Source organism: Ciconia boyciana, chromosome 24, assembly GCF_034638445.1.
Source record: "Ciconia boyciana chromosome 24, ASM3463844v1, whole genome shotgun sequence".
Taxonomy (NCBI): Eukaryota; Metazoa; Chordata; class Aves; order Ciconiiformes; family Ciconiidae; genus Ciconia; species Ciconia boyciana.
In genome coordinates this window covers 360,404-387,869 of record NC_132957.1, presented here as the reverse complement: position 1 = coordinate 387,869, position 27,466 = coordinate 360,404, and the positions used below count along the sequence as shown (strand labels likewise).

Below are 27,466 nucleotides of genomic sequence, written 5' to 3'. Positions count from 1 at the left end.
CAGCTGCCTTACTGCTGGACTTGAAATCCCATCACTGGGGGAGTCATGTAACTGACCTTTTCTCAATTTGGAGGACAGCAAACATAAAACACCCTCAAATACCTATATTGAAGAAGCCATTTAAAGAAGCAAGCTGTGCCATAAAGTGCTTGGCCTTGAGAACCACATACGCTACAGAGAAGGCACTCGATCTCCTTACACTGGAGAGCACTGCTGTTGCAGACAATAGCTCATAATGAAACCCCCACACTGCACTCAGAGTAAGTTACCTACAAGGGAAACCACTGAAAGGAAACCATGCTCCAGTGACAAGTATAATTAAAGGTTCTCAAAATTCCTGACTGAGAATCCATAACGCAAACTACTCACAAAATTACAGCATTTCAGACACAGTGGATACTCACTAGGACTCGCTCACTCATGTTCTGTCCAAAAACAAACTTGTTGCTAGATGCATCTGCACTATTTGTAGAGTTCTCTACACTGAAAAAAAGAAAAAAACAAACCAAAACAGGTTTCGCAAGTCAGAAAAATATCTGCTTATTTTCTACTGATAAAATTCCTCAAAAAGCGAGTGATTGGCTCTGGCTTTAAAAATTAAGCACTAGTTGACACAGAAACATAAGCAAAAATTAATTCAACTTAGTACCGTGAGAGCACATATTGGTTTTACAGAATGAGAATTCTCTCAAAATAATGGTGTTGTAGCAGCCACTTTGTAGCCCAAACGGAATCCAATACATAGTGGTAATAGCAAGGCTTCTTGAAGTAGCAAGGCTTCTTAGGCCACAAGCTGTGAACTTTCACCCAGATCTGCTGGGTGACATCAAGGTGACATGCTGACCATGCGCTGAACTTTACTCAGCTACATGAAGGAAGGCCCTGAAACTGGAGCAAACCAGAGAGATAAGGAAGCTGCACTCTCAGCAGAATCTACAACCTTAGAGATAAGAGAAGAACCGGCCCGCCTGGAGACAATGAAAGGACCCAACGAAGAACGGGAAGACCTCAGACCCTAATACTGCTACTGGTCTGAACCACTGCGTGAGGGGAGGGGAACTTAAGTTGTAAGGGTGTAATTGCTCAGGGATGTCTTTGTTCTGGGTCCCTCTCCAGAGGCACCCAGCTCGAGCTGTTTTTCACTGCTGTACCGATCAATAAATTCGTCTGGCGTACATCGTATCAGAGACTCTGCTTCGGGAAACCTCGCGTCAAGCCTGAGGGGAGAGGAAGCACCCGAGAGAGCACGAGAGGAGTCGAAGAGGGGCACCTGTCAGCTCAGTGGAGCCCCAGCAGTTCAAGCCGCGGGTGGTGCGTGTGCGACTCCCCGAACGCTGTATGAATGCTCGGGCAGCGGCTTCTCCTTCAACAATGGCAAATTATTTTGTCACTGTAAATATCTTCCTTTATATAACTAATTAGATATTAAGCAATGCTGAATGCTAAGCAAGGGCTTACTGTTTAATCATACAAGATACTTTTTTTTAAACAGTATTCTACATGCACAAACTTGCACCACTACAGATTTTTAGGGCAATTTTCTCAGAAAGGGACAGAATTGAAACAACAGCACTTGCAATATCATAACTGAAGCAAAGGTAGCAGGGATAAGGAATGCCTTTTATTAGACTAGCTGCAATGCTACAGCCTCCCCAAGAGGTTTCACTATCAAATCTTGGCACTCACATCTTCCTTATAGAATAAGCATCCTCCTCCCATGTGGCACTTTTATTAACAGATTTTAAATCCCATTTAGGAAGGACAATAGTTTTACTATTTTACAGACTCAAAAACTTAACAAGTCATTGTTCGTCTGCCTTCCCTTCAGGCATACCACTCTAAGACATCAACATGCTTGTAAGTGAACATGCAGAATGTAGACCATTTGAAATCAAGCCTATGTGCATTTCACTAAGTTTGGAAAATGGGGGCACATATGTCACTACAAGATTGAAGCAGAACCAAACAAACCTTTAAATCCTGCATGTAGAGTTGCTACTTCTGATTAAGGAGATTCAAAGAAAGAGGAAATCCTCAAGGAAAGGAAGTTTTGCCTACTAAGGGAATTAAATACCACAGTTCTGAGCTCCAAATGCCAGCTGGGAACTCAGTATGATCTACTGATATCTGCCACGTGACCTAGTGCATTTACAATTTTTAAAGGACTGGCAGTGTGTTACACAAAGGGAAAAGTTTTTCTTTTACAAGTCAATTGCCATAATGTCTTGCCATCTCGCATAGCTAAAAAAACAGAGCCAACTCCACTCAGAGATGCCTTTTTTTTTTTTGAAAGGCAAACCGAAAAGTAGGTTTCTGGCAACTGACCTGCCATGAATAAATCCTCCCAAAGTGAAGACTCAATCGAAATAGGGCAGTAGATGTCATACAGGTTGAAAGATATAAACAAATATTCCAGCATTTGAAGCCCACATATTAGAAGTTACTGTCTGCCAAATCTGATTAAAAAAATCTGACAGTGTCTCTGGAAAGGCATCAACCCAGCATCCATAGTCACTCCGTGGTGTTCTCTACCTCTCCAGTGCATCATGTGAAAATCTCAATGTCAAAAGGGATTAAGACTGCAAAACTGCCTAGTGCTTATTTTGTGGCAAAGGCCATGCAGGTGAACAACAGGGTCTTAAAAATGCAGAATATAAGAACAAGGCAAGCACTCATTGGTGCTTTTCCTACAATTATTTCATGGCCTCAAACAATCTGCAGATCAGGTTCTTCCAGGAGCAGAGATGTCACTCTACTCTGCTGCTCTCGGTGGGACTTTTCCCCCCATGCTTTCCCAGTTATTCCTTAAATTCACATTTCTGTACTAAGAAATTCTCTTCTGTTTTCTACTCTTTCTGTAACACTACTTGATTTTTTTTTTTGACCACTACTGAGCTAACATTTTCATAGAGCAGTATCGATATCTTAGCCTTAAGTGAAGGCTGGCAGTTCAGAGTTCATCACTGCATACATAGAATTAGCACAGTTTTTCCTGGCTGCCTCACTTTATGTATATCTACATCAAATTTCTTCTGATGCTATCGCCTAATCTGAAATTCTCTTAAAGACCTCCCACATTTAGGTTCCTGCTTATTCATATTGGCCCTCTATATTGCTCTGAAAATCTTATTATCATGAACAAATAACTTTTTTTAAACTATTCTTCCCTTTACCCAGATCATATATGAAACATTGAACACCACAAATACAGCACAGATCTCTACAGGATTCTACTGGTAGCACCAATTTATTCCATCACTGTTTCTTTCTAATCATTCATGAGAAGACTTCTTTCATCTTATGCTTGTTAGTTTTCTGAAGAGGCTTTGGTATGGACCTGGTCAAGTAAATGGTCAAATGCATCTCCCTTGACCAGATGATTGAGGATTCCCTCAGATCTGGTTTGCCACCTCATTCTTCAGAAGCCTGGGTTCCCACTGACCCAGTATAAGCCCTGCATCCAATAAAGAGCAGAATCACAAGTAATTTTGCATACAGAAACAAGGAAAACTGTCCTGTAGGTTTCCCTGTAGTCTCACCTGGAACTGATGTACTGTAGAAAATAATTTGTTGCAGAAGGTATGTCTGATGTAGGAAGGCCTGCATTCTGCACATCGGCAGTTTCATCGCTTTCATCACCTAGCTATAAAAAGAACAAGTATATATTGACAGTTTTAACTACTGACCACAGAATTTTCAGCTCATTCTTTCCCAAGACAAAGTTCCATCCACAAACACTTTCTAGAATAAAACAATATAAGCCTATGCCCCAGTATTACACTTCCTTTTGTTATGCTAGGAAACCCGTGCAAACCTGTCTTCAACAGGAGGTACTAACAATCCAACTCAATTACTCCATGCACAGGTGTGAACCCAGGCTGCCCTATTTTTCATTTCTCACCTTTTCTGTGAAATCCTGGTTGCATGGGAGCATCTTAGGAACACGTTTCAACTTAATTCTGACCCAAAAAGTAAGAGAAACATTACATCGCACTGAGCTTTAGATGCTACCTATGATTGCAGCAGATGCGTTTATTTTTGAAAAAGCATCTTATGCTACTAAACAGTAATATTAATTTATTAAGTGTCTGGAAGACCAGTTTTACTAAACAGCCAACCAAACTGTGTTCAAGGCTTCTAATTTGCATATATACATGGAGGTTTTAACCCCATTATACAGTGGCTTCAAAGTACTTCATAAACAGTGTGTAATGCTCATGTGAACAATCTGTTCCACTGCTTTGTATCCTCACTTAAATACATTAACTTAGTTAAGATAACACATTTACCTTAACTCTATCTCTTAAGTTTTGCCCAAATACAAATGCTTGCTGTGCATTTAGCTCCGCCCTCTCACAGCTGTCATCATCTGAAGTATTGTTGGACTCTTTTTTCTGACATTCTCCTGCCTAAAGAAAAGAAATTAAAAACTTTAGCCTAGGTAGAGTTTATTTAAACAAAAAACCACACATTATGACATGGTGAGTCACACAGTCATTTACAAGGACAAGCCAATAACATCTCCAGAGCTACAAGGCAAATTTTACATTTAAAAAAAAATCCTTTGTTTAGAGCACCTTTCTTAATGAATCACAGAACAGTTAAGGTTCAAGGGGATATCTAAGAATTATTTGGTCCAAACCATGTCAAAGCAGCATCAACTTCAAAATTATGCTAGGCTACCTGAGACCTTGTACAGTCAAGTTTCAAAAAAATTCAAGGATGGCAGTTTTACAGTTTGCGTAGCCTGGTTCAGTGTTCAACTGCACTAAATATGACAGTTTTGTCCTAATACCCGACTGGAATCCCCCTTCCCCACACTTGCAGCCTCTCATTTGTTTGGTAGGCAATTCCAAGTCTCCTTCTGTCTTGCTACAGCCCACCACTAGATAGTTGAGGAGAACAATTCAATTTCCCTCCCCTAGTCCAAGCAGAACACACTCAGCTTTTTCACACTCTCATCAGACATCATGTGCTCCAGCCACTAGTCACCTTGGTGGTTTGTAAGTGTCTTTCATGTACTGGCAAGCCCCAAACTATACACAATACTCCTGATGCCACCCACCAGTGGCAAGTAAAGGGGAGTAATCACTTTTCTGAACCTAATGGCTGCAGTCTTAGTAAAGCAGCCCAGTACGTTGTCTTAATCAATGAAAGGATGCACTGCTCACTCGTGTTCAACTTGTTCATCACTGTTGCACAGGACCTCACGGTTCCTGAACCTTTTGTTGTGCTAAGGACCTTCTATCTGCATCTCTGCAGCCTGCTTTCCAGTAGCAGCTCTCACCTTTCACTGCAGCTGCCATGCCAGTGTTTTTCAGAGCACCTGTGGCAGTATTTTCTCCTATTATTCTCATACTATAGTTCTCATCCCATTATACTCGGAGCCTTGCACCTGCAAACCCCTATAGTGGTGTTGGGAAGCAATTGCAATCAGCATGGAATCACCCCCTCCCTCTTCTCTCCTAATTTCCTACCCTGTAGCTTTTGACTTACTTTAGAAGACCCAACAATATGCATGCACAAAGTCTAGCAACTAATCAGCACACAGAAGCTGCCCCTCAAAACATGCTCCAATCCGCATTTACAGCATTGTAAGCAGGAAAACAAAACAAAACAAAAAAACAAACAGTAGGAGGTTCGAGCATATCCTGATGAAAACGATATAGCTACTATAGGAAGAATATTATAGGATACCACCTGCTCCACTGGAGAGGAAACCCAGGGGGAACATACCTGTCTGGTGAACCCCTGTCACTTGTCTTCCTGGCTGGCCCATGGGAATTTTTCCCTTTTCTTTCCCCTCCTCCAAAATAAAATAACCATCACCTTTACAAGTAATACTATCAGCTATAGACCCTGCTAATAAATTCTGTATGTGAGAACTTGTCTCAACATCCTTCATGCAACACCAGGATCTCCAAGCACTTGTCTGCATAGCTGCTTTCTAGCCAGTCACTCTCCAGTCCTTGTGACATGTGGGTTTATCTCACCCCAGGTACAGGACTTTGCATTTGTTGACTGTGAGTTGTTTTTTCTTGGCTCATTTTTCCTGCCTTCTGAGATCCCTCTGAACAGCCCTGCCTTCCAACATATTGACTATTTTCCCCTTCCCACAGTTTACTGGCATCCACAAACTTCACAAGATTCACTCCACCTTGCCAGGTTGTTCATGTAAACATTAAATAGTACTGACCTCATTATCAGCCCTAATGGAATGCCTCTAGTAACCGGCTGCCCATCAGACTCTGAACCACTGACTGCTACCCTTGAAGCTCCCTGGTTCAGCCAATTTTCCACCCACTTTAAATTCCTCCCAACCAGTACATCTCTCTCCAATTTGGCTATGACAATGGATGGAGACCATCCATGCCAAAGACCTTGCTAAAGTCAAAACCAACAAGTACTGCTCTCTGCACAGCCAATCATCTCAGAGGGAAAAAACACAAAAAATCAGGTCGGTCACCATGTTTTATCCATGCTGGCTGTTCTCAATCACTTTAAGGTGCTTCATATCCTAGGACTCCTTCACCAGGAAGGGAGAGGAAGGGGCTGAGCAGTTTCTACTTTCCTGGATCCTCTTTCCTGTCCTTCTTGAAAATGTGTGCTATGTTCTCTTCTTCCCCAGTAATGGGGACCTCCCACAGTGCCACAACATTTTGATGATAGGCAGTGGTCTCACAGTAACACCAGCCAGCTCCCATGGATGCATCCTGTCTGGTCCCATGGACTTCTATATTTCAAACTGTCTTAGATGGTCCCTAAGCAAATTTACTGTAATAAGTCACTCCCCCAAACTTCCCCTAGGAAAAGGGACCTGGTAGACCTAACAACAGACCTCTCCAGTAAAAACCAAGGCAAAGGCATTGACTCCCTCAGATTTTTTTCATGTCCTTCATCACTAGGTTCCCTCCAACATTTGGCAGCAGGCCTACATTTTTGCTTCATCTTGCCTTTGCTGCTAATACACCAGTAGAAGCCCTCCTTCTATTCCTGGTCATTTCCAACTCCAGCTAAGCTTTGGCTTTCCCAGTTCTCTCCCCACACATCCAGGCAATGCTTTGTATACTTCTCTGGTACCTTGACTTCTTTCCCAACTTACATACACTCCCTTTCTGGATTTAAGGAGCTCCCAGTTCATCCACGCTGCTGGCCTCCCACCACACTTGCACAATTTCCTGCACATTAGGATAAACTACTCATTCTCTGAGGTGGTTGTCCATAAAGATAACAAGCTCTCATGAGCCCTTCTGTCCTTCAGAATCCTACCAACAAGCTCGATGAACAAGCTGAAGTCTTCTCTCCTGAAGTTTGGGTCTTATAAGTCTGCTACTTATCCTCCCCACTTCCTTCAGGATCTCAAACTCCATCTCATAACTGCTGCAATCAAGCCACTCTCAACCATTGTATTTCTAAGCAGTTCTTTGCTGTGAATACCAGGTCCAGCTGAGTATCTCCCTGGTCAACTTATCCAGCACCTGCATCAAAAAAACTGTCCTCAACTTATTCCTAAAATCTCCAGGAGTATTTCTACCAGGACATGTTGCCATTTTATCAGGTGCCAAAGTACTTTTAAGTTCTCCTTTAGAACAAAGGTCTGCAATTGTGAAGCTTCTAGTTCTCCAAGGGCTTTAGCTACTTTCTCCTCTTGATCAGTCCAACTCTAGTGCAGATTCACCTTAATCTCCCCCTTGTTGGCTTCCCCTCTGATCTTAACCTATAAAGCCTTGACCAACTCAGCACCTTTCTCAAACCAAAGCCTCTGCATTCAAGAGCTTCTTTGAGCATAGCAGGACCCATCCCCTTCTTGTCTCTCCTGCTTTACTGCCTAAAAAGCCCATATGTATCCAATGCAGTACTCCAGTTGTCCAAGTGAGCCTCCTATATCTGTGATCCCAGTGAGGTTACAGAACTGCCGCTGCATATAGATCTCCAATTCTTCCTGTTATTTTCTCATGCAGAGTGTTGTTGTCTAGAGATGCTTCAGATGGGCTGCCAGCCATGGCACTTTCCACATATATTGCACAGGGGTAAGAAAGCGGTCGGAAAACAACACTGGATTGGGTCCAAAGGAGTTCTGCAAATCCCATTTTATGTTTAAGGGACATAACCTTTGCATAACCTAGCTGTATCATCTGCCTTCAGATTCTAATTCTGGTATTTCAAAGATATCCTTTTTCTGCTGGTAGACAGAAATGGGTCAGTGTTGCCTGCTGGGAGTAGACCTCCACCACTGAATGGTGTAGACAGCGTAAAGGAGCATTCTGTTGAACAAAAGGAAAAATCACTAGCCTAGGGTCTCCTTAACAGGTCCTCCTCCTTCTGGATGAGGATCAGTATCTCCCTGCTGCCAAAAAGGCCAAGGGCTGCATGGTAGGCTTGAACAACTGCCTATCGAGCTTCCCTGCACATCTGATGACTTTCAGCCACCAGACTCTCCCACCAGTCAAGGGAGGTTGAATAGAAGGCTGTAGCTTGTACCTGTCTAAGGACTATGTTGCCTAGGGCTCCTACAGTCTCCTGGGGATTTAAGACAGAGACAAGGCCTAGCCCAAGTAGATACAGGTTGCCACAGAGATGCTCAGAGTAGGACAACCACCAGATAGAGAACATTCCCACTCTGCTACCTTGTATAAGCACAAGACAGAGACCTCAAAGAAAAATCTTTTCTGCCAGTAAAATAAGACCATGACTCACATCTGCTCTAACAAGGGCAGACCAGGCTCATACATAACTGCAAAATACCATGTACTTGCCCTCACAAGGAAGCTTCCTCTCTGTAGTACATCAAATCTATGCCACAGATTTGCACATACAATTACCAATATGAAACTTAATTCCAGAATTAACCATTCACTCTTATCAAGCAATCTAATATTCTGCAGAGACCCCAGCATTTAACACTACTGTAGGAACTCCAGTTACTTATGGCTGTGCTAGAAAGCTTCAGGCAGATGGTCCATCCTGACTACAAATGCCAAGACAATGAAGAATATCCCACACTCCTTGGTAAAATTGCAAACTTTCAGTTATGAAGCTTTACACCATCTAATATTTAGGTTTCAGCGATCCTTAACATCTAGATTTAAGGGCTTTAGATTTAAATCTTTGTTACAGTTTCTTCTATCAGAAAACTTCCTCCCAGGTCAGTATTTCTGGACTTTGATTAAAAAAGTCAAGAGGACTTTTGGATGTTAAAAATGTATAGAGGGTCTCCCTAATGACATACACAGAAATAACAAGCATGTCCCACAAAGACTTCATACTGATCCATGCAATTAATTTACTTATTGCCACTTAACTATGGCAGTAGTCTTTCACTAAACCTTAAAAACCCATTCACACTTGAAGTCCTTCTACTTAGATATTCAGATTTCAAAATTAATTGAGATTTGAATTTCAAGTAAACTGTTGCATACTCTTGCACTGTTAACAATACTACTTCTATGCTCAACATGGCATCAAAAAGCAACCCACTGTCTAATGAAGCTACCAAAAAAACCCAAACCTAAAAAAGCACTGAAAACCCACACAGCCTCAAAATCACCAAGCATCCTCCTCATGCTCTCAGTCAACATATCTTAAAATGCCAACGGTTAGCTCAACACCTGCAGGAAGGAAAGGACAGGACACACTTTGCACAGAACACGGAGGGAACTATTTCATTACTTTATTTTCAAGATACTGAATAAACAACTTCTAATGCACTTAGATTCCTCTTCCTCTAGCTGAAGCTTTTCAGCCCCTCATTACCTGCACTCTCCCTCCACCATTTCCTGGAGGGAATTTATTTGCTGCCTTTGGGTTTTTACCCACTATCAGCTCCTGTCTCTAAGCATCTCTATGTTACTCATTCACTTCAGTTGCCTGTATGCTTTCCATCCTCATGTTTCCCAACACCATTCCACATTCAACTGTTAGAAATCAAGACAACACCAGTAAAGCCATCATACATGGGCAGTGGATTGCTTTTTGCTAGACAGTCTGAGAAGGAAGACTGAACACGTGCAACGTAAACTGCTCAGTTCACCTAGCTCAAAACCAAAGCCTTTTCAGACAGGAACAGGAATTCAGTAAATGCTTCTTAGTCTCTGGCGTGACAGGAGCACCAGTCAGACCCAGTGACAGCCACTGGAGGAGACAGCTTTTCCCCCCCTCATAGAAAACAATTCCCTACTCTCCTGACCCACTCCCTGCATACAGAGTAAGAGATGAACCTGCAAGGAGGAAGATATATTTCTTCATGCAATCTGATCAGATGAAAAAGCAGTACTCTATCAGTCCACTAGCCAAGATACCCAAATTACAGGAATCCAGTGTCTATGGCAGGAACGGCATCACTCAAGCAGCAGTAATATTTTTACAGCAAGATTAGAAATAAAGCTAAGGACTAAAAGGAACCAATGAGAGTAGAAGCGGAACTGAGCAATTTTTGTATTTTTGTGAGGGAAAAATAGGTATGATAAACTATCTCAAACTGTGGATTCAGTAAATCTTTGTTACAGTTCTCAAGCTAATAAATATATATAGCATACTATTAGGACAGTATAAAATCTACTACTACACCTAAACTGTACTACCATAGTACGGATAGGTAAGCGGGCTATCACTGATGAAACTGCACTCACAATACAAAACAAACAGACTCTGTTCAGAGAATACTATTTTAAAGTCTGCCACCTTGAGCATCCTTCCAGTCCTTCTCCAACTCACCTTGTCTTCAGAGTCAGAACTTTTCAGTGTTGCATTACTTAGTGATTCTGATGTGGCTGCAGAATCTGGTGGGATATTTACACCATTGGTGCCACTGCTGAGAACTGCAATAAGGAATGAGAAAGTGACATAAATTCTCTAGATATTTAGATTGTCCTAAAAGTAGTAAATTTTCTATAGCAAATTGCGTGTTGTTTTCTTGTTTAAGTCCATGAAACATTGCAATGTAAACTACAGAGTTCCCATAGTATTTTGCAAGAGACATGAGGACCACGATTCAGCAGTTCTTAGCAGAATCAAAATTCCAAATGCAGAAAACCAAGTCAGCAAAAAGTCACTTCATCTATACAAATGCTGCAGGGACTTCAACACATACAACTTCAAGCAACCACCGTGCTCCAATCGAATACTGTTCACAGCCAGCAGGGCTCCTCTTTGGACTGATCCAGCTACTTACATAGTGAACTCCCATTGAAAATTTGTACCCTAATATTAAGTCCTCTGTAGAGTCCAATCTGTGCCAACAGGCATGCCAAGAAGTCAAGCTAGAAATGTTTGGTTCTATGCCAGATTCAGCATTAACTGAAGTTACTTCTGTTTCAGTTCAACTGAACTTCTAAATAACAAAAGGAGGGGAGCTGGGGAAACATAGGAGTTTAGGAGACGTGGACACCTGGAACAGGTTTTTTTGCTTTAACTTCCAGTTTTCAGTCATGCCTATTTCTATTAGCTATATCAAATTCAATAACAATACAATAAGCGTAATATACATGACCAAACTAAGAATTAAAAGTATCTCAAAGTCCCAACTCCAAAACAGTCCCCAAGCCTAGAGGCACCTCCTCCTAGTGATTTAGGCAGTTTACATCACTGTGCAGCTAGCTAAAGTCTACCACTACTGTTCAATTGATCAGCAGTAGCTTATTACACCATGATCAATGCTGTCAGCCTCAAAAGACTTTTTATTCCAAAACCCAAGCATGTACTACACCAAAGTTAAGAGGCCTGGCAATGTCAGACAGCCATCCTATACAAAAACTGAAGGTTCAACAGTGTTATCCCTTATGTAACACAGATATACTTAACATTTAAGATGCTTCTTTTTTGAAAGGAGAAACCTAGCAAAACAAAGGCAGATGCTGAGTAAAAGCAAAATGCTACACTAAACAGATTTTGTATTTTTGTTCTCTCTCTGCAGTATTTCAGGAAGTATTATTTACCCATCTGCGAGAAAGCTTTTGGCTGTGGTGCCTGTAATACTGCTGGACGTAGCACACTTCGCTGCTGTTCCTTCGGTTTCTGGCTAGGGAGACCTGCAAGTACAAAGTTTTTTCAAGAGCTATAAAACTTTAAAGTTGATAAATTCAACTTCATCTAATCTTCTCTGTCTGTAACTGCTTCCAACAGAACATACAATGGAAAACCAGACATTTAAAAGTCTTCCACCCCCTTCTTTCCCATCCCTCACTCAGCCTCAAGATAGAATTAGTCCCAAATAGAGAAGACAACTTCCTAGCCTTAACAGACACTTTAAAATAGAATCTCTACCTTATCCAGGAAAGCACAGAAGAGTTTATGACAATGACTCAGAAATAAAAGTCAAAATGTAAGAGAAATGAACAGTACACAAGCAAATCCTAGTTATTCACTGACATATTATTCAATTAAACATTCCAAGTCTTCTTTTCTCCTTCCAAGGAAGTAATTTCCAGGTACTGGTAAACAGGTTTTTTTTTTTTTCTTCATTCTTCATACAATCAAATGTATTGGTAGTATAATAATCTTACATGTTGTTTCATTTAACAACCTTTTGGCTTTTTGAATTAACCTGGCCTCTGGTTTGCTATAGTAAGATACACAGCACTACAACTCTTTAATTCCGCTCTGATTCAAAAAGCCAACTGACTTTAAGCAACCTAATTTAAAAAAAAATCTTAACATCAACTCTAGAAGGTTATGGCAATCCTAGAAGGTTCAGTTTTCTTCATTAAACAAAACAAAGATGAACTCTTGATCCAATAAATACCGCAACAGAAATTACTCATAGCAACTCAGCTGAATATTCTGCAAGTAGTTCCATTTCAGGCCACCCACATTCAAAGGACACGGCAACACCCGAAATACAACTATCCTAAGTTCAAACATTCACATGTCAGCTCAAAAAAACTTGTTCTTCTTTTAAATTTACTACTCTTCCTGCAAATGACAAACAGTTTCCATATATATATATACACACACACATATATATATAACAATAACTTCCATTACCAAAATAGTTTTGGTTTTTTCTCTTAAACTCCTAAGGAGCTGTAATATTAACATCTTTTCCATACTGGCTAGGTCTACATCAGCAAACAGGAAACTCAGTAAGAGCCAAGCCATACAGTCAAACTGTACAGCAGAACAGGTAGGATCAAGGACCCGACAGCCACGCTACTGTCAAAAGCCAGGGAGAGGAGGAAGTGGGGAGTGAACGTCACTTCAGACTTGGCTCTGGCCTGGTCCCAGACTGAGTGCCCATTAATGGCTGGAACTTGTTCAGTGCACTCCTGGAGCACCCCTTTTGCTACAGTTTGCGACCTAAAGGAATTGAGTTCACGGAGCCCAGGACTACTCCAAGAACTGAATCAAAGCATGCTAAGCAGAGACAACTGGGAGATAGTTTTCAGAGATGCGTGACTGATCCAAGCCCGAATTTGGATGTGTCTATACACATTACACAGTGGATAGGGGCATAACCACTCCAGAGAATACAAGATTTTTTTTCTGCATAAATACAGGTATTGCCACCTTCCAGTTACAATAGCAGTTTGAGGAAACTCCTAAATGAAGTGCTTGAACTGGTTTCTTTGTACTGCTCCAGAAAACATTGAACTCACCTGCACTAGGTGCCTGACCATGAATAAGTATTGGTGGCTTCAGCCGGAATCCACTGCTCTTTTCCTCTAGAAGCAGAATACAAAGTTACAAGGACATAGCTGTAACATACTTCATACATTCAGTCATAAAATTCCTTATGCTTTCCCCGTTGTAACCACCCACAAGTTTTATAAATATCCAAAGTCATAAGGAGATTTCCGAAGAACAAATTCTGTTCTTCCAAAAGAAGTCTAAATTTTCAGTGATCATCACACCAAATATACATCACAAAGACAGAAACACAAGCTGTTGCAAGAAAAAAATTCAAAATTGTTTTTCAGGAGAAACATGAAACAGACCGTTTTCACAAGAGAAATGGAGTTCCTTCTGTGCAGGACTTAACAGAGGTTTAATAGAGGTACTTAATACAGGGTTTAAGTGAGAATCAAACTAAAGAAAGGACAATCAAAAGGATGACTGAACACAACAGCTGCTAACAAGCACCCAACTGCTAATTATCATAAATTAAGATTAAACTTCATTGTTTAATACTAGTTTCTTGTAATTCCATTAGCTTTTACCTTATGCTTTTATAGTATGAAGGTAAAAGAAATTCCTTTGGTTGTACTCACTACAGGTAAGGCTTTTAGATAACAAAATCTCAAAAAAATAATATTCATAAATCCACAGCTCTTACAAAATGAGTTCCTAACAACTTACAAGGTATAATTATAAAATATTTCCTTTTAGGGGAATAATGGCTGTGTTCAGAATAAGACAACTCAGCACCTTACCATCTTACTGCACTTTATTATTCTCATGCCATTTAAGCACAAGATAACAATGTGCTATACAGCAATACCAACACAACTAAACCACAGAACAATGGTGATTAACAAAGTAAGCGGTACTGTCAACACAGGGTTCACAGGTCATGGTTGAACATCATGTCCATAGATTATGGTTGATTTGATTTTCGATATAAAAACCCAGTATCCAAACCAGATAAATGAAAATTTCCCTTAAGTTTTATCTTCAGGTTAACAGGTGGGCATAGAGTCGTATTGCAGTCTTCCACCACCACTCCCAAAGCATTTATGAATTTTCGTACTTGTTATTTTAATTACCTCCAGCAAGCATGAATCAAGCAATGAAGCGAACAAGAGAACAACTGTAAGATCAGAACCGTCACCACTTCCATTCTCCCAGACAGGGTCTTACTTCTGAAGTATCAGAGAACTTTGGATCATGACAGCCTGACAGCAGTTTGCTGAGAAAAAGCAGAAAAATGAGGAAGCTCACCTGGTTCCGAGTCAGAATTGCCTGTAGAGGGTTCACAGAAGCTTGATGGCATAAAGACATTGTTCTTTGTTACTGCAGTCAAGGAAAGAGAAAAATAAAAAGTTGTGTTTGTTGTTTTTAATTACAAACTCTGTTCCCAGACATAGAGGCTGCAAACTGAAACTATTTTTCTAGTCATTTATTTTGTTAGGTTTAGAAAGAAAATAAAGGTTTTTCTTTCTTCTAAACTAAAACAGTATTACAGCCACAGAAGCAAGCAGGTCATTGTCCATAAAATCCCCTTAGTTTCTCCTGAAACAGAGAAAGAGCAAATTTCATTTACTCTGGAGGGAAGATAAACACAGGATTCCTGGTCCGAATTGTATCTGAACTAGGAATTTAAAGTGATGTTAGAATGTATAATATCATTATAAAATACATATAACATTTCAAAAGGCCTCTGCAAGAGAGGGCAGAAAGGAGTGTAATGCCTGCTAAATAGTGGAAGCTAACACCTGGGCTCCTCAAAAGGCTTCAGAGTGATAGCACAGCTTGCACTAAGAGCTAGGCAACTTATGTATGAACTGTCCTGCAAGGACAAAAAGTCTACAGAAACAGAGGAGAGTACATCAGAGTATTTGCAGATGTCATACTTAAGAAGCATAACAGTCAACAAAAGAGCAAAAAAACATCTGACAGGAACAGGCAGAGGACAGTGTTCCTTTTCCACCCTTTACTGGGACCTAGAGAAGTGAGTAATAGGGAGTTTGGTCAAGGCCCTGTTCAGCAGTTGCAGAACTTTTGGTGTTGTACGAAGAATCACAGACAATGTAGTTTATGAAATATGATGATCAGAGCAGGAGGTAGATGCATCAAGAGTCACAAGGCAACAATAGCAGGTTGGGGTTTTTTTGTCTCCAACAGATCATCTTGCATGAGGTAAAGTATAACAATATTTATCAGCTCTTTTAGCTTTTATGAGGCTGTGGAAGAAGATTAAGTATGTTGAAAAGAGAAAGGAAACTCATCTCTGAACACCGTTATACTAAAAGATGCAGCACTTGCCTTCTGTATTTAAGTTTTAGATTTTTTTTTTTTAATTTGCTTCTTTCCTTTAATTCCACCTTCTCTCTTTTTATTATGGTCTGCCTTAAGCTTAAACATGACACAGGTTTCATATAAGCAAAATTTCCCTACCCTTGAGAGAAACATAATCCCACAAAAAATTTAAGAGGTTTGGAAATGAAAGATTCCGTAAACCGAGGCCATCGAATACTGTCAGCAACATTCAAAGAAGCCTTTATGGAAGTTGCAATTCCAACCAAAGTTGTCACTGCTTGACAATAACACACATCAGAAGAGAACAAGGGAGTCAAACAGGGAATTAATGAACACATCCAGTCAAAGTGCATTAGCCAAGCAGGTGCTGAGAAAGTATACTGGACTCCTGAAACATCCAGTAGTTAACTGTGAAAGAGCCAAATAAATTGTTTTCCTCCACTTCTTAACAAATGTTAGCATTAACCAAAATCTGAGATTTTAGAGATTCTAATCTCAAAAGATAAAGGCATTACAGACTAGAAGAGTTCGTGATTATAGGGAACCTAGGAATATAAGGTCCAATACATAAGGAAGCTCCTAACAGGCTACACACATTCTGTTATCCTAACAAAGTCTACAGACAAAAAATCCTATTCATTGTTTTTGTGCAGACAGCGTTCTTTTACTAAGAGTGATCAACAAGCAGACAACAGCAACACTGGTCCCCTGAACCGTACCCAGTTAACAGGACTGCACCTTGAAACCCGCTAAGTTGCATGCCAGAAAATCTAGATCTTAAGGAGAAGGGATTCCTCCCCTGACTAGCACTGGTGGTATGAAATGAGAATACTGTGCCCATAAAATATCAGCAACTACATTTTAAATTCCATAGTCACTTATTTCTTTAAAATTAAAAGCAAAGTAACTAGGTTTTCATCTTTTAGTCACACTTCCCGAATATGCTGTATGTTAGAGGAATATTTTTTACTGTTCTCTCCTTTAGTGTTTTTCTCATTTCCTTTAGTTCAACTAAGACAACAGAAACGAAGTAGTGAAGTCTCCGAACCTGCCCCAAGCACTGACATCTTAACTAAAACAGTTCTCGACCAAAGCTAAAAACTTCTTATTGTCTGTGAAGAGAGAAGGCATAAACTTCAGAAACTGATTCTGTGGGTGAACACAAATATCAAACATGACCATTCCCATGTATGTGAATGGCAATAATTTACCCTGGCCTTCCCAGTGATTTTGCTGCCTTGACTGTATACACAAACAGGCAGTGGTCATTCTCTCTTGCATTTGCCAGGTGAGAATGTTCCATGCAACGCTACAGGCTTGGGGAAGAGTGGCTGGAAAGCTGCCCAGCAGAGAAGGACCTGGGAGTGTTGGTTGAGAGCCACCTGAATATGAGCCAGCAGTGTGCCCAGGTGGCCAAGAAAGCCAATGGCATCCTGGTTTGTATCAAAAATAGTGCAGCCAGCAGGACTAGGCAAGTGATCATGCCCCTGTACTCGGCACTGGTGAGGCCGCACCTCGAATACTGTGTTCAGTGTTGGGCCCCTCACTGCAAGAATGATATTGAGGGGCTGGAGCGCGTCCAGAGAAGGGCAACGAAGCTGGTGAAGGGTCTGGAGCACAAGGCTGATGGGGAACGGCTGAGGGAACTGGGGTTGTTTAGCCTGGAGAAAAGGAGGCTGAGGGGAGACCTCATCGCTCTCTACAACCACCTGAAAGGAGGGTGTAGCGAGGTGGGGGTCATCTCTTCTCCTAAGTAAGAAGTGATAGGATGAGAGGAAATGGCCTCAAGTTGTGCCAGGGGAGGTTTAGACTGGATATTAGGAAATTTTACTTCACTGAAAGGGTTGTCCAGCATTGGAACAGGCTGCCCAGGGCAGTGGTTGAGTCGCCATCCCTGGAGGTATTTAAAAGACGTTTGGATGAGGTGCTTAGGGACATGGTGTAGTGGTGGTCTTGGTAGCATTAGGTTTACAGTTGGACTCGATGATCCTAAAGGTCTCTTCCAACCTATACGATTCTGTGATTCTGAAAAAGCACTGAATCCTCTCCGCTTTAAAAGGAATGGGAGAAAAGGAAAGGAATAAACAACTTAAACACAACCCGAGACTTGGAAGATTTGCCTGGCAGCAGGGTAACTAAGAAAAAGGTAGCATTTATGTAAATTCGTTAAGAAGTGACGTGATCACAACAAATCAAAAAGATTTCTGGTGAATTCTTCAATTTAACAGTGGAAGATTAAAAGCTGAAACTACAAATATATATAAACTTACAGACAGAAAAAATTTAAAAAACATACCTATCAACTCCTTTGGGCTTCACTGAGTTTGCTAACACAGACCATAGAAACAGTCAGAGTACATGGTTGCTGTGGTCTTAAACCAAAGCACAGCTGACAGTAATAAGACTGCTGACATGACTGGAAAAAAAGTCTAAGAAGGAAACCCACCTCATATAATATTGTAACAACATTTACCTGACTGAGAAGGAGGGAACTGAGTTAAGGATGAAGTTCTCTCACGCTTTACAGGTGGACAGTAGCTCCCATCCTCTCGATCAGATTCTGTAGAAAAAAGCAATTAGAGAAAATGCACAAAATCCAGGAGACGCATATACTTCCGGCTTTTAATCTTACAATCAAGTCTCTTACCATCTCCCTCTTCCGGACTTGATCCATCTGCTGATCTCTGAAATCAGATGACAGTGATAAAATAAAAATCACATACTGAACATTTCAATCTTTTTGGATACATCCAAATGTTTTAATCAGCAGTTTGGAGATTTTTTTTCTTTCCTGTCAATGTTATACACTCAAGGGAAAGCATTATTTTTATGACTTACATGTAGGCATATTGAGTTTCACCCAGATACTATTAAATAAGATTAATGCAAAATATTTCATTTACAAGTAAGATACCTGAAAATTCATATCCAAGCACTGACATCCTTAGAGACTATGCAACAATTACAGTTACAATTTTCTATATATTGAAAATCTGAAAATGACAATTTTCAAGTTTGGTTTGATTTTTAAAACATCATAGAAATTCCAAGCTCATAATGAACATACCCATTATTTGGGAGTTCATTCCAAAGCACTTCTCCTAATTAATGTAACTGACATCAGTTCCTTCAACAAAAGGACAGTGTTGGAGGAATGTCTTTCAAAGCATGCTCTGTAAACTAGTACTATGATATTTTGATAGGAATTAGCAACGGATAGTCTCCTAGCATCTTCCACAGTACCAGGAACAAAACAGGAAGCATCGCAGGATACCAACTATCTCAATATTCAAAAAGTCTTTGAACAAAAGTTTCACATCTTTTCTGAGGATTTCTAGGTCTCTCTACTTGCTCTACCAGTTCCTCAGCTGATATAATTTCCCTTGTTCCTGCAAAACATAATCCCATGATGGATTCCTTTCACTATGCAAGGTGATCAGGGCAGCATTAGCACCTCCATCTCACTACAAAACCTCTTGACATACTGGACCTTCTCCCTAGCCCAACACTACCCTTTCATCCCACTCCTGCCCCAGGACACACAGATGGACACCTCGCCTTCAGTCTCACTTCAGAACTTGGCTGACTTGGGGAGGAACGCCAGCTCACGGACATAGCCCACTGCAGCCCCAGCGCCCGTCCTTCCCCACTGCAACCAGTCATACTTCGGCATGGAGAACGGGCAGACACACAAGGATCAGGCAACACAACAGGACTGGTTAAGGCTGCACAGGACTATCAGCTGATAGACATACCTTGGATATAAGAATACCAGAAAGTACAAAGCTTTCTATTTAGCACTGCATGTACTTCGAATCTAGATACTACTATACTATCAGTATTTCACTCAAGGCTAATAAAAACCCATTTACACTGCATTTTGCCTATGCAATTAAGTTTAAGGGGTTTTCTGTTTCTTTTTACATTAATAGAAAAATATAGCTACTTCACTAGCATCCTAGTCAAGTACTTTTGAAACCTTTAGCATAGGGAATGAAAAGCTACTGAGTTCTGGAACACAACCCCCCCACATCCACACATATCTATCAGCCCAATTGCATTAATACTGTATTTGATGATCCATGCTTTTCCTACATAATAGGTCATGTACTCCACTCTACTGGAAGATGATCTTATTAGGCATCTCCCTTGCCAACACATACTAGTTTCCCAAAAGATAAGGCTAAAGTGGAAAACCATGATGTCATCTATCTGTTTCAGCATCCAGCATCTGAAGTCAGAAAAAAATTCTATTTTGCACAGAAAGTGTTGTCACATATACCAGCAATTTGTTTCAATTTTTAGCAAAACTCTTGAAAGCAAAAGGAAACCATTTGGTAAAAAATTTGCATGAATGGAACTGCAGATCTCTATGTGCAAAAATCCTTAAAAATCAACACGTGATTTCCCCCTGAACTTCAAAAACTTTACGCTGTTACTAGTATGTGCTGTATTCTCAACGCTCAAGTAACACAGACAAAAGAAAAGTCAAACCTGTATAGCACAAGCTTCAAATTATCACATCACTGTCATTTCATCAACTGATGCAAGCACAACTAAATATACCATCCCTACATCTAGTGGGCAAGGAGCATCAATATCCAAAACCAATTCTGTAATCTGCTGAGGGCAAAGCAGAGCTCAGTATCTACTCTCTCCAAATTATTTCCATGCTTCCTAGTCCAAGAGTTTTAGGAGATTAAAGCTATGCAAGAGCCCACATGACAAGTGTTACAGCAGTTACTGACACTGCCAACCCTAGTCAAAGTAGATGCTGCACAGAAGTAAAAAAGGACTTCCCTTTCTCTCAAATGTATTTTTTCTTACACAGGCATCTAAATATCTAGATCATTTGGTATCCTACCTCCCATCCTTACACAGTCACACACTGCTCACACTGTCAATTATTACATGAGGAAGTTGGAACAGACCTTGCAAATAACTCCTACCAGAAAAATGCAACAACAGATTTAAATCTTTCATAGGCTCAGGAATTTAAAGGCCAGGGAAGAAAAAAGTCATAATCCCTTAGGTTGATCCCTAAGCACAGACAGGCCAAAGAACCTCATTTATGTCTACCTCAGTACTGAAACTCCTGCCTGAGCATTTAAGATACTCAGGTTCAATTTTCTGTTTTCAAATGAATGAGAATATGCATGAGTTACTCCACTGCAGAGCTACCAACACTACTGCGAACTGTTTTTTAATTTTGTTCTACTCTGCATCCAGTAAGAGAGACACACCACTGCTTCCCTGCTTTTATTAAAAAAAAAAAACCACTTGCTGTCAATATTTGCTCCCCATTACTTGGGCATTCACCTATCAGGTCTCCTCAACCTTGGCTAAATCTCAAGGTTTCTCACTATAATAATGCTTTCACCATCGACCAATTCGCTCTTGCAGATCTTGAAAAGTATTCCTAAATCCTTCACCATCAGAAGAAAGGCTTTCACAAAAATAAAGCTGTACACACATGATCTAATGAAGCCTGACTTCCCACAGATCCTACCTAGTTGACAAGCAATGTGGAATAACCTGCAGTGAGAAGTCAAATGCTTGAGGCAGCGAGCTGTTCTCTCCTCTCTAGACTGCCTCTACCCACAGACCACAGAGGAATCCAGAGCCAAGATCTCCATACCTCTCAGCATCTTTGGTCAAACCTGATAGAGTTAAAGGCAGATGGCACAGGGGGTGGGGGTACACTGATATACTGTATAAGAAAATGAAGCTTCTGCTAATGAAGTAAGTTACTGCTGCAGCCAGAAGTTGCTTACCAGTGTTGCTTATTTGGGAGAAGCTGGGAGACTAGATAAAAATAGGGGGAATATATGCCTGACAAGCAAACAGTTTACCTGACAGACTGGAAAAAAACCAGCAAGATTACAACTAGTGATAATAAACAGCAGTCCAGCCTTTCCATTTCAGGCCTCTCTTTCCAGGCTACTCAATCTGTACTTTACAGCAATAGATGTTTTACACAAGTATACTACACAACAAAAGTGAAAGCCAGGACCATCTCATCCTATAAGGAACCATTAAGGTGACTCAACTTCTCTTCATTCAGTTCTTTGAAATTAGAAGCTGAAGAGACATTTAGACCAGTAACATCAAAATCCAACCTACAATTTACTCCTCATTTAAGAACAAAAACCACCTTTCACTTATTCCCTCTTCTTACTTTTAGAAATCCATCTACCGAAAAGCTACAATTATTTCTAAATAGAGGCTCCTACAATTCTGACTCGTTTCTAATTAACCAAATTACCTTTTTAAAGGCTACGAACTGCTTTTTAAAAGTGCAAATGAAAGTAGTTAACCAACCCATACTGAAGTACAAACACTGCTTCTTTACACCCATTACTTCCTCACACAGTTGTTACAAACTGAGAACCCACACAAACTTCAACAAATTTGTCAGGTTTTGTTTATTCACAATAATGAACAGAAATAGGGAAGGCAAGGGAGAATTCAGGTAAAGCAAAAAAAGGACAACGTAATTAGGTGAAATCTCTAAGAGTACACTTGCAGTGTTTATCTTCAAAAGATAAGTCTAAGATGCAAAAGTCATATATAAAGGGCTTCAGAGCATGGTACAGCAAGTCTGCAATCCAGACACTCTGCACATTTATACACATTATTGAATTGCCACGGCTGTTGCTTAAAAGCTGTTCCAGAACCTCCTAAACAATGGAGTCCTGCTGGCACAGCTGCATGCTGCTGTAGGCTGGCTTGGGTTAGACAGCTGAAAGTCAAGATGTCATAATCAGCTCTGCAAGAGGCCGTATCTCTGGCCACGCCGTGTTAATGTCTCAGCAAAAATATCTGCCCATGCATGTACAAACAATACCAAGTAAACAAGAAACATGCAGTGCCTCTTTCTTCAGAACTCAGTCTTAATTCACCTATCTTCCCAGGGCCCCGGGAAGATTACATGAAACTTTCTGCTCCGGCAAACCAGTATGAGCACTCGGAAGATGCATCAACCTCCTGTGTATTTCAAGGTAAGAGACAGTTTTACTTTAAGAAGCTGGGATAATTTGAAGAATGCTTGCCAGTGCATACGACAGCCAGTTACATGCCTATACTGAGCACTGTACTATTGCATAAATTTGAAGTGAATGGAGTAAAGTTCCAGGATGCATAGTTATCTGTTGTGCACTGGCAAGAATTCCTGCATACATTTCCCAACAGCATTTTTGGTTCTTAAATTTCTTTCAGACCTGGGTTAACTGGGGTAAGATTTTCAGCTCTTTAAGAACAAGTCTAAGATAATGACCACTTGCTGCAGTTTTCCTGAAAGTCTGGTTAATACAGTTCTCTTGGCCAGTTCTAGTAACACTGGCAATTTCAAATGATAGAAAACTGACATAAAAGTCTGTGACTCCATTTACCAGCTATATTTTAAAATATTAACCCTTGAAAACATTAACATTGAAAAAAAATTGAAATAGAAAAAATTTCTGCAGCAGATCATCAAGCAACACCTGACAGTCTGGACACCAAAAGGTGCTTAACTTACAGCTGTTTGTACCTTGTCATGACAACCCATTCAGTACTGAGTTTACTGGAAATGGCCCATTCTTGGCAAAAAAATACCAGTGCAAGAAAAAGGCCCAGGTACTGTGTGGAGCAGCCTTAACAGGCAGCGATCTATCAAAGAGTACATTCCTAGTGTGCGTGGTCACAATGAGCAGTGACACTCACCTGCACCAAGAAAACAAGGTCCACCAAACAGAAAGATTACAAACACTTAAAATTGCTCTGAAAGACTGTATGGTAGCAGTTATTTAGTCATCTAATCTTTCAAAAAATATTTTGCTGCACCATCAGTAGAAAAATCTTAAGTCAACAGCACTGACAGCTTTTCCTACCTCAAGGTACTGATTCCCCACCTGCCCCAGTACCAAAATTCAAAATTCTGCTTTAGCATCTTTCTTGCTGCTTTTAATCCGTTAAGTACATTACAGGTTGGCATGACAAGCTCCTGTTTATATGCAGTGGAAACAGAGCATTAGCTGCTCACTTTGTCAAGCTGCAGCATTATGGCTCAGTGGGAATAAACAATCTTCTAACTGCTTGAAGCAAATCCCTCATATACCCACTTCCTCACTCATTTAAAAGAGCTCTTATCCTTAGCAAACACACAGTTTACACCCTAAATTTGAAAATTAATACTTGATGTGCCTTCTATAATTACACCCACTAGGGAGTCCCAAACAATTTTCATTTCTACTAATTGAAACAACAGCTTAGAGGGGACTAACATTTGAGATCAAAGAACCAGACAGACAGTGAGCTGCACTACCTAAAGTTAACAGTAACAGACTCCTCCTAGTAGACGGGACTTTTTTCTTTAATCCCCTCAGCAGCAGAAGTACTTGGTAGGTTCACACTTACCCCTGCCAGTTCTTGTTGAATAGGAGCAAGCTGCGCTTCAGAAGCGGGACTCAGGGTAGCACTGACTGAGGCAACAGCGGGAGCAGGGTGCTCAGAGTCGCGCTCACCAGCTGATTCTTTGTGACCCAGACCATGGTGGGGGGGCTCAACCTCTCCCTGGGGGTCCTCGCCTGAATCCGACAAACCTTTTTGCTCTGCAGGGGACTGGGAGCAAAAAAGACAACGTCCCTTCAATGCAAGGCTGCAACATGAGAGAGCAGTCGTCCTAGCGAGAGGATCTGCTAATCCCTTTTGAAATTCCACTGTTTTCACAGTATGGCAGAAGGAATTGCTTGCTGCTGAGACACCAATTAAAATATGCACAAACCAGGTAACAGAACCTGCTGACTGAATTAGCCTCCCCTCCCCACAAAAAACACCAGTTGGAGCAAATGAACTTTTTTGAAAGTTAGCTAAAAATGTCAGCATTCCTGGCAAAAGAGCATTTTTGCCAGCCACAGCACTGTTGGGGTTTAACTCCTCCTCCTCTCAAGGCCTAAAGGACAGCTAATTGCTTTCACCCCCAGATTCAGACATAAGAATTAAATAGACAATTACTGTAAATAACTGTCCTTCACTGCTTCAGACCACATTTGAGGGAGGTGGGGTTGATTATAACAATGAATTTCTATAGAGTATTTTATAACATTCACACAAGACACACCATCCTTTCATATTCATGTGATGGTGAATTATCTGAAAAGCAACACCCATGTTTTCTTTTGTAAATTAGAAAGTTTGCATATCTATTTCAAGAAGGGGGGTGATAGGATAGCTAGTGCACGCTAGTGGGATTTGATATTTGCTGAACTTTTGCCACAGACTCTTTACATTCCTTCAGATCATTTAATGCTGCAGGTCCCACTTGTAGAACAAAAATTAAGCATTACCATATTCTGCACACATCTGAAGAAGGAAAAAGTTAAAGGCTTTGAGCCTTAGCAACTGTATTGTGATAAAGGACTAAATTATAGGCCATGGGTAATACGCAGGCCAAGAGCATTCTCCCAGCTGTGATCTGTGGGCCAAGCCTCCTGGTGTCTTATGGTGAAGTATACAGAGAATCAAGCAGTTAGGCAAAGATATCACTAAGAAGCACATAACCTCGGCTTGCTCTCAGAAAGCATTCAGTAGAATGCAGAGAGACTAAAAATGCTCATCATTGCCCAGGTCCATGCAAAACAAAGTAAACAGCAACCTCAAAAACAAACAGTAGCTTTTAAGTCTTAAGGGCCCAAAGTTCTTCAGCTATGACTTGGCCTGTCCTCAAACAGAAGCAATTATTAAAAGACAGCAATACATGCAGTTTTATCAGCAGGTTCATTTCATTTCAGTTCAGTGAAGTTGCTCAAGTTAAAGTTTTAAATCTTGCAAGAAATTACTATCACTAAGGCTCAAAATGGGGATAACATTATGTTATGTAAAGCTGGGGATGCTGGATTTTTGTATATTTCAAAATTTTCTAGTTTTAATACAAAGCTGATACTAACAGACCCAAACACTAACTTTAAACCCCACGGAACGAGAGAGAAGAGTTAAAGAAATGTTTTGTTTGTCACCGAAAATTAAACCAAGCCTAGCACTCTGCTATTCTTACCTCTTTGGCTCAGAAGAACAGCATGAAAAGGCTATCTGGAACTGGCCACAGCACTTACAACATATGTATGTTATTCATACATAAAGACAAGGGGTAAACACCTCAATCCTCCACTTGACTTTTTATACCCATTACTCCTAGTCCCTTTTTTATGCTAAGCCTCACTTTCAAAATTAACAGCATTGCAAACATCACTCAAACTGTTTTCTTTCCCTTCAAGGGGAGACAGACATAAAAAAAGTACAAGAATTAAGTCACAAGTTACCTGCATCACACTAACCACAAAAGCAATTAAGCACTGAAGATCTGATTTTTCTCACGGCTTACGTTGCATGTGTCCTCTGGTCCTCCCACTCCGCTACCCCAAATCTCCCCCACATAGCTCGCAACACAAACTCTCCCTCACGCCTCTTCAATCCTGCCAAACCTTCTCCAGCCATCTGCAGGGCCAGAGGCAGTTCATCGGCACTGAGCAGAGACAACAGGGCCACACATACAACAGCAGCTCTCCCTCTGCAAGGGAGGTAATTTGGGTCTTGCTGATCCAGTCAGGTTTCTAGTTTTCAGGAAACACGTAGAACAGTTTTAACATTTAAACCTCTATCATCTTGTCATTAGTTATCAGAATCTGCAAGCGTTCAGCTTGGTGATCAGAAGAGCCAGCAGCATAACGAACTTTGCTTGGCCTCCTAGCTGAAAGACTTCCCACTTCTCCAGTGGGCTGGAGAGCCAGACCACTACAGAAGAGATGACTGCAGTAGGACTGAACAGACCACAGATCAGTCCACCTGCTGTACAGGTGATGGAGACAACCCTACCATTATTCACACAGCCTTTGAAGAACCTGGGTGAGGGGGGATGATGGGACCCTAAAAACCACAGTGGGGAAAACGCTGAAAGCTATAGCCAGAACCGTACTAGGAAATGGGGATGGGGGGATGGGGGGAAGACTATCCTTGTCAACAGCCAGAACGAACCTCAGGATGAGCTAACCATCACCATGGATCTGGAGGCAACAGGGAATGATTAGGAAACTGTAGATAGACAGACTCTGGGGCCAAAAATGACTAAGAAGATTCAGTGTCCATAAGAAGCAAAATAATGCATAGGAAGGGGGTACGGAAGTGTTTCCACAAAAATAGCTAAACACCTTATTATTCTTCAGCCAGAAGAATACACAGAATTTGGAGGGGAAAGGAACAGGAATATAACTATGAAATCATGACTGGTACGTAGGATGGCAATGCAGCAACTCCCACAGAGCAAGAGCTGCAAGGCATCAAATTAGGCCATAACAGGTTCAAAAAAAAAAAAACAAAACAAAACTAAAGGAGACAAAAACCCATCCTGCTGAACCCCTTGTCAGAGGATCATGCGGATGGTAGTAGCTCACATGCTTGGGTTCAGCAAGCAATTGGAGAAATTCAAAGAAAAAAAAGGAGCCTTACCAGCAATTTACACTGACTTCTAGCTACAGATCATGAAATTGCTAACAATGCAAGAGGCAAGAACATTCAACAC

At 40.8% G+C, this 27,466-nt stretch overlaps 1 protein-coding gene across 3 annotated transcripts in view; it reads right to left on the bottom strand.

Annotated features, from left to right (window-relative positions):
* RANBP3 (RAN binding protein 3) overlaps positions 1-27,466 on the bottom strand; it is a 53,418-nt gene that overhangs the window by 8,882 nt on the left and 17,070 nt on the right. For 2 of the 3 annotated variants that reach the window (XM_072845075.1, XM_072845076.1), the window contains exons 3-12: positions 24,310-24,513; positions 18,560-18,596; positions 18,386-18,472; positions 14,875-14,946; positions 13,593-13,658; positions 11,934-12,026; positions 10,714-10,817; positions 4,290-4,409; positions 3,540-3,643; positions 405-483 (exon numbers count right to left, since the gene is read on the bottom strand). In XM_072845075.1, coding sequence (XP_072701176.1) covers positions 405-483; positions 3,540-3,643; positions 4,290-4,409; positions 10,714-10,817; positions 11,934-12,026; positions 13,593-13,658; positions 14,875-14,946; positions 18,386-18,472; positions 18,560-18,596; positions 24,310-24,513 — 966 coding nt within the window. The remainder of the gene's footprint in view (positions 1-404; positions 484-3,539; positions 3,644-4,289; positions 4,410-10,713; positions 10,818-11,933; positions 12,027-13,592; positions 13,659-14,874; positions 14,947-18,385; positions 18,473-18,559; positions 18,597-24,309; positions 24,514-27,466) is intronic. The other variant, XM_072845078.1, reaches the window with a different exon arrangement.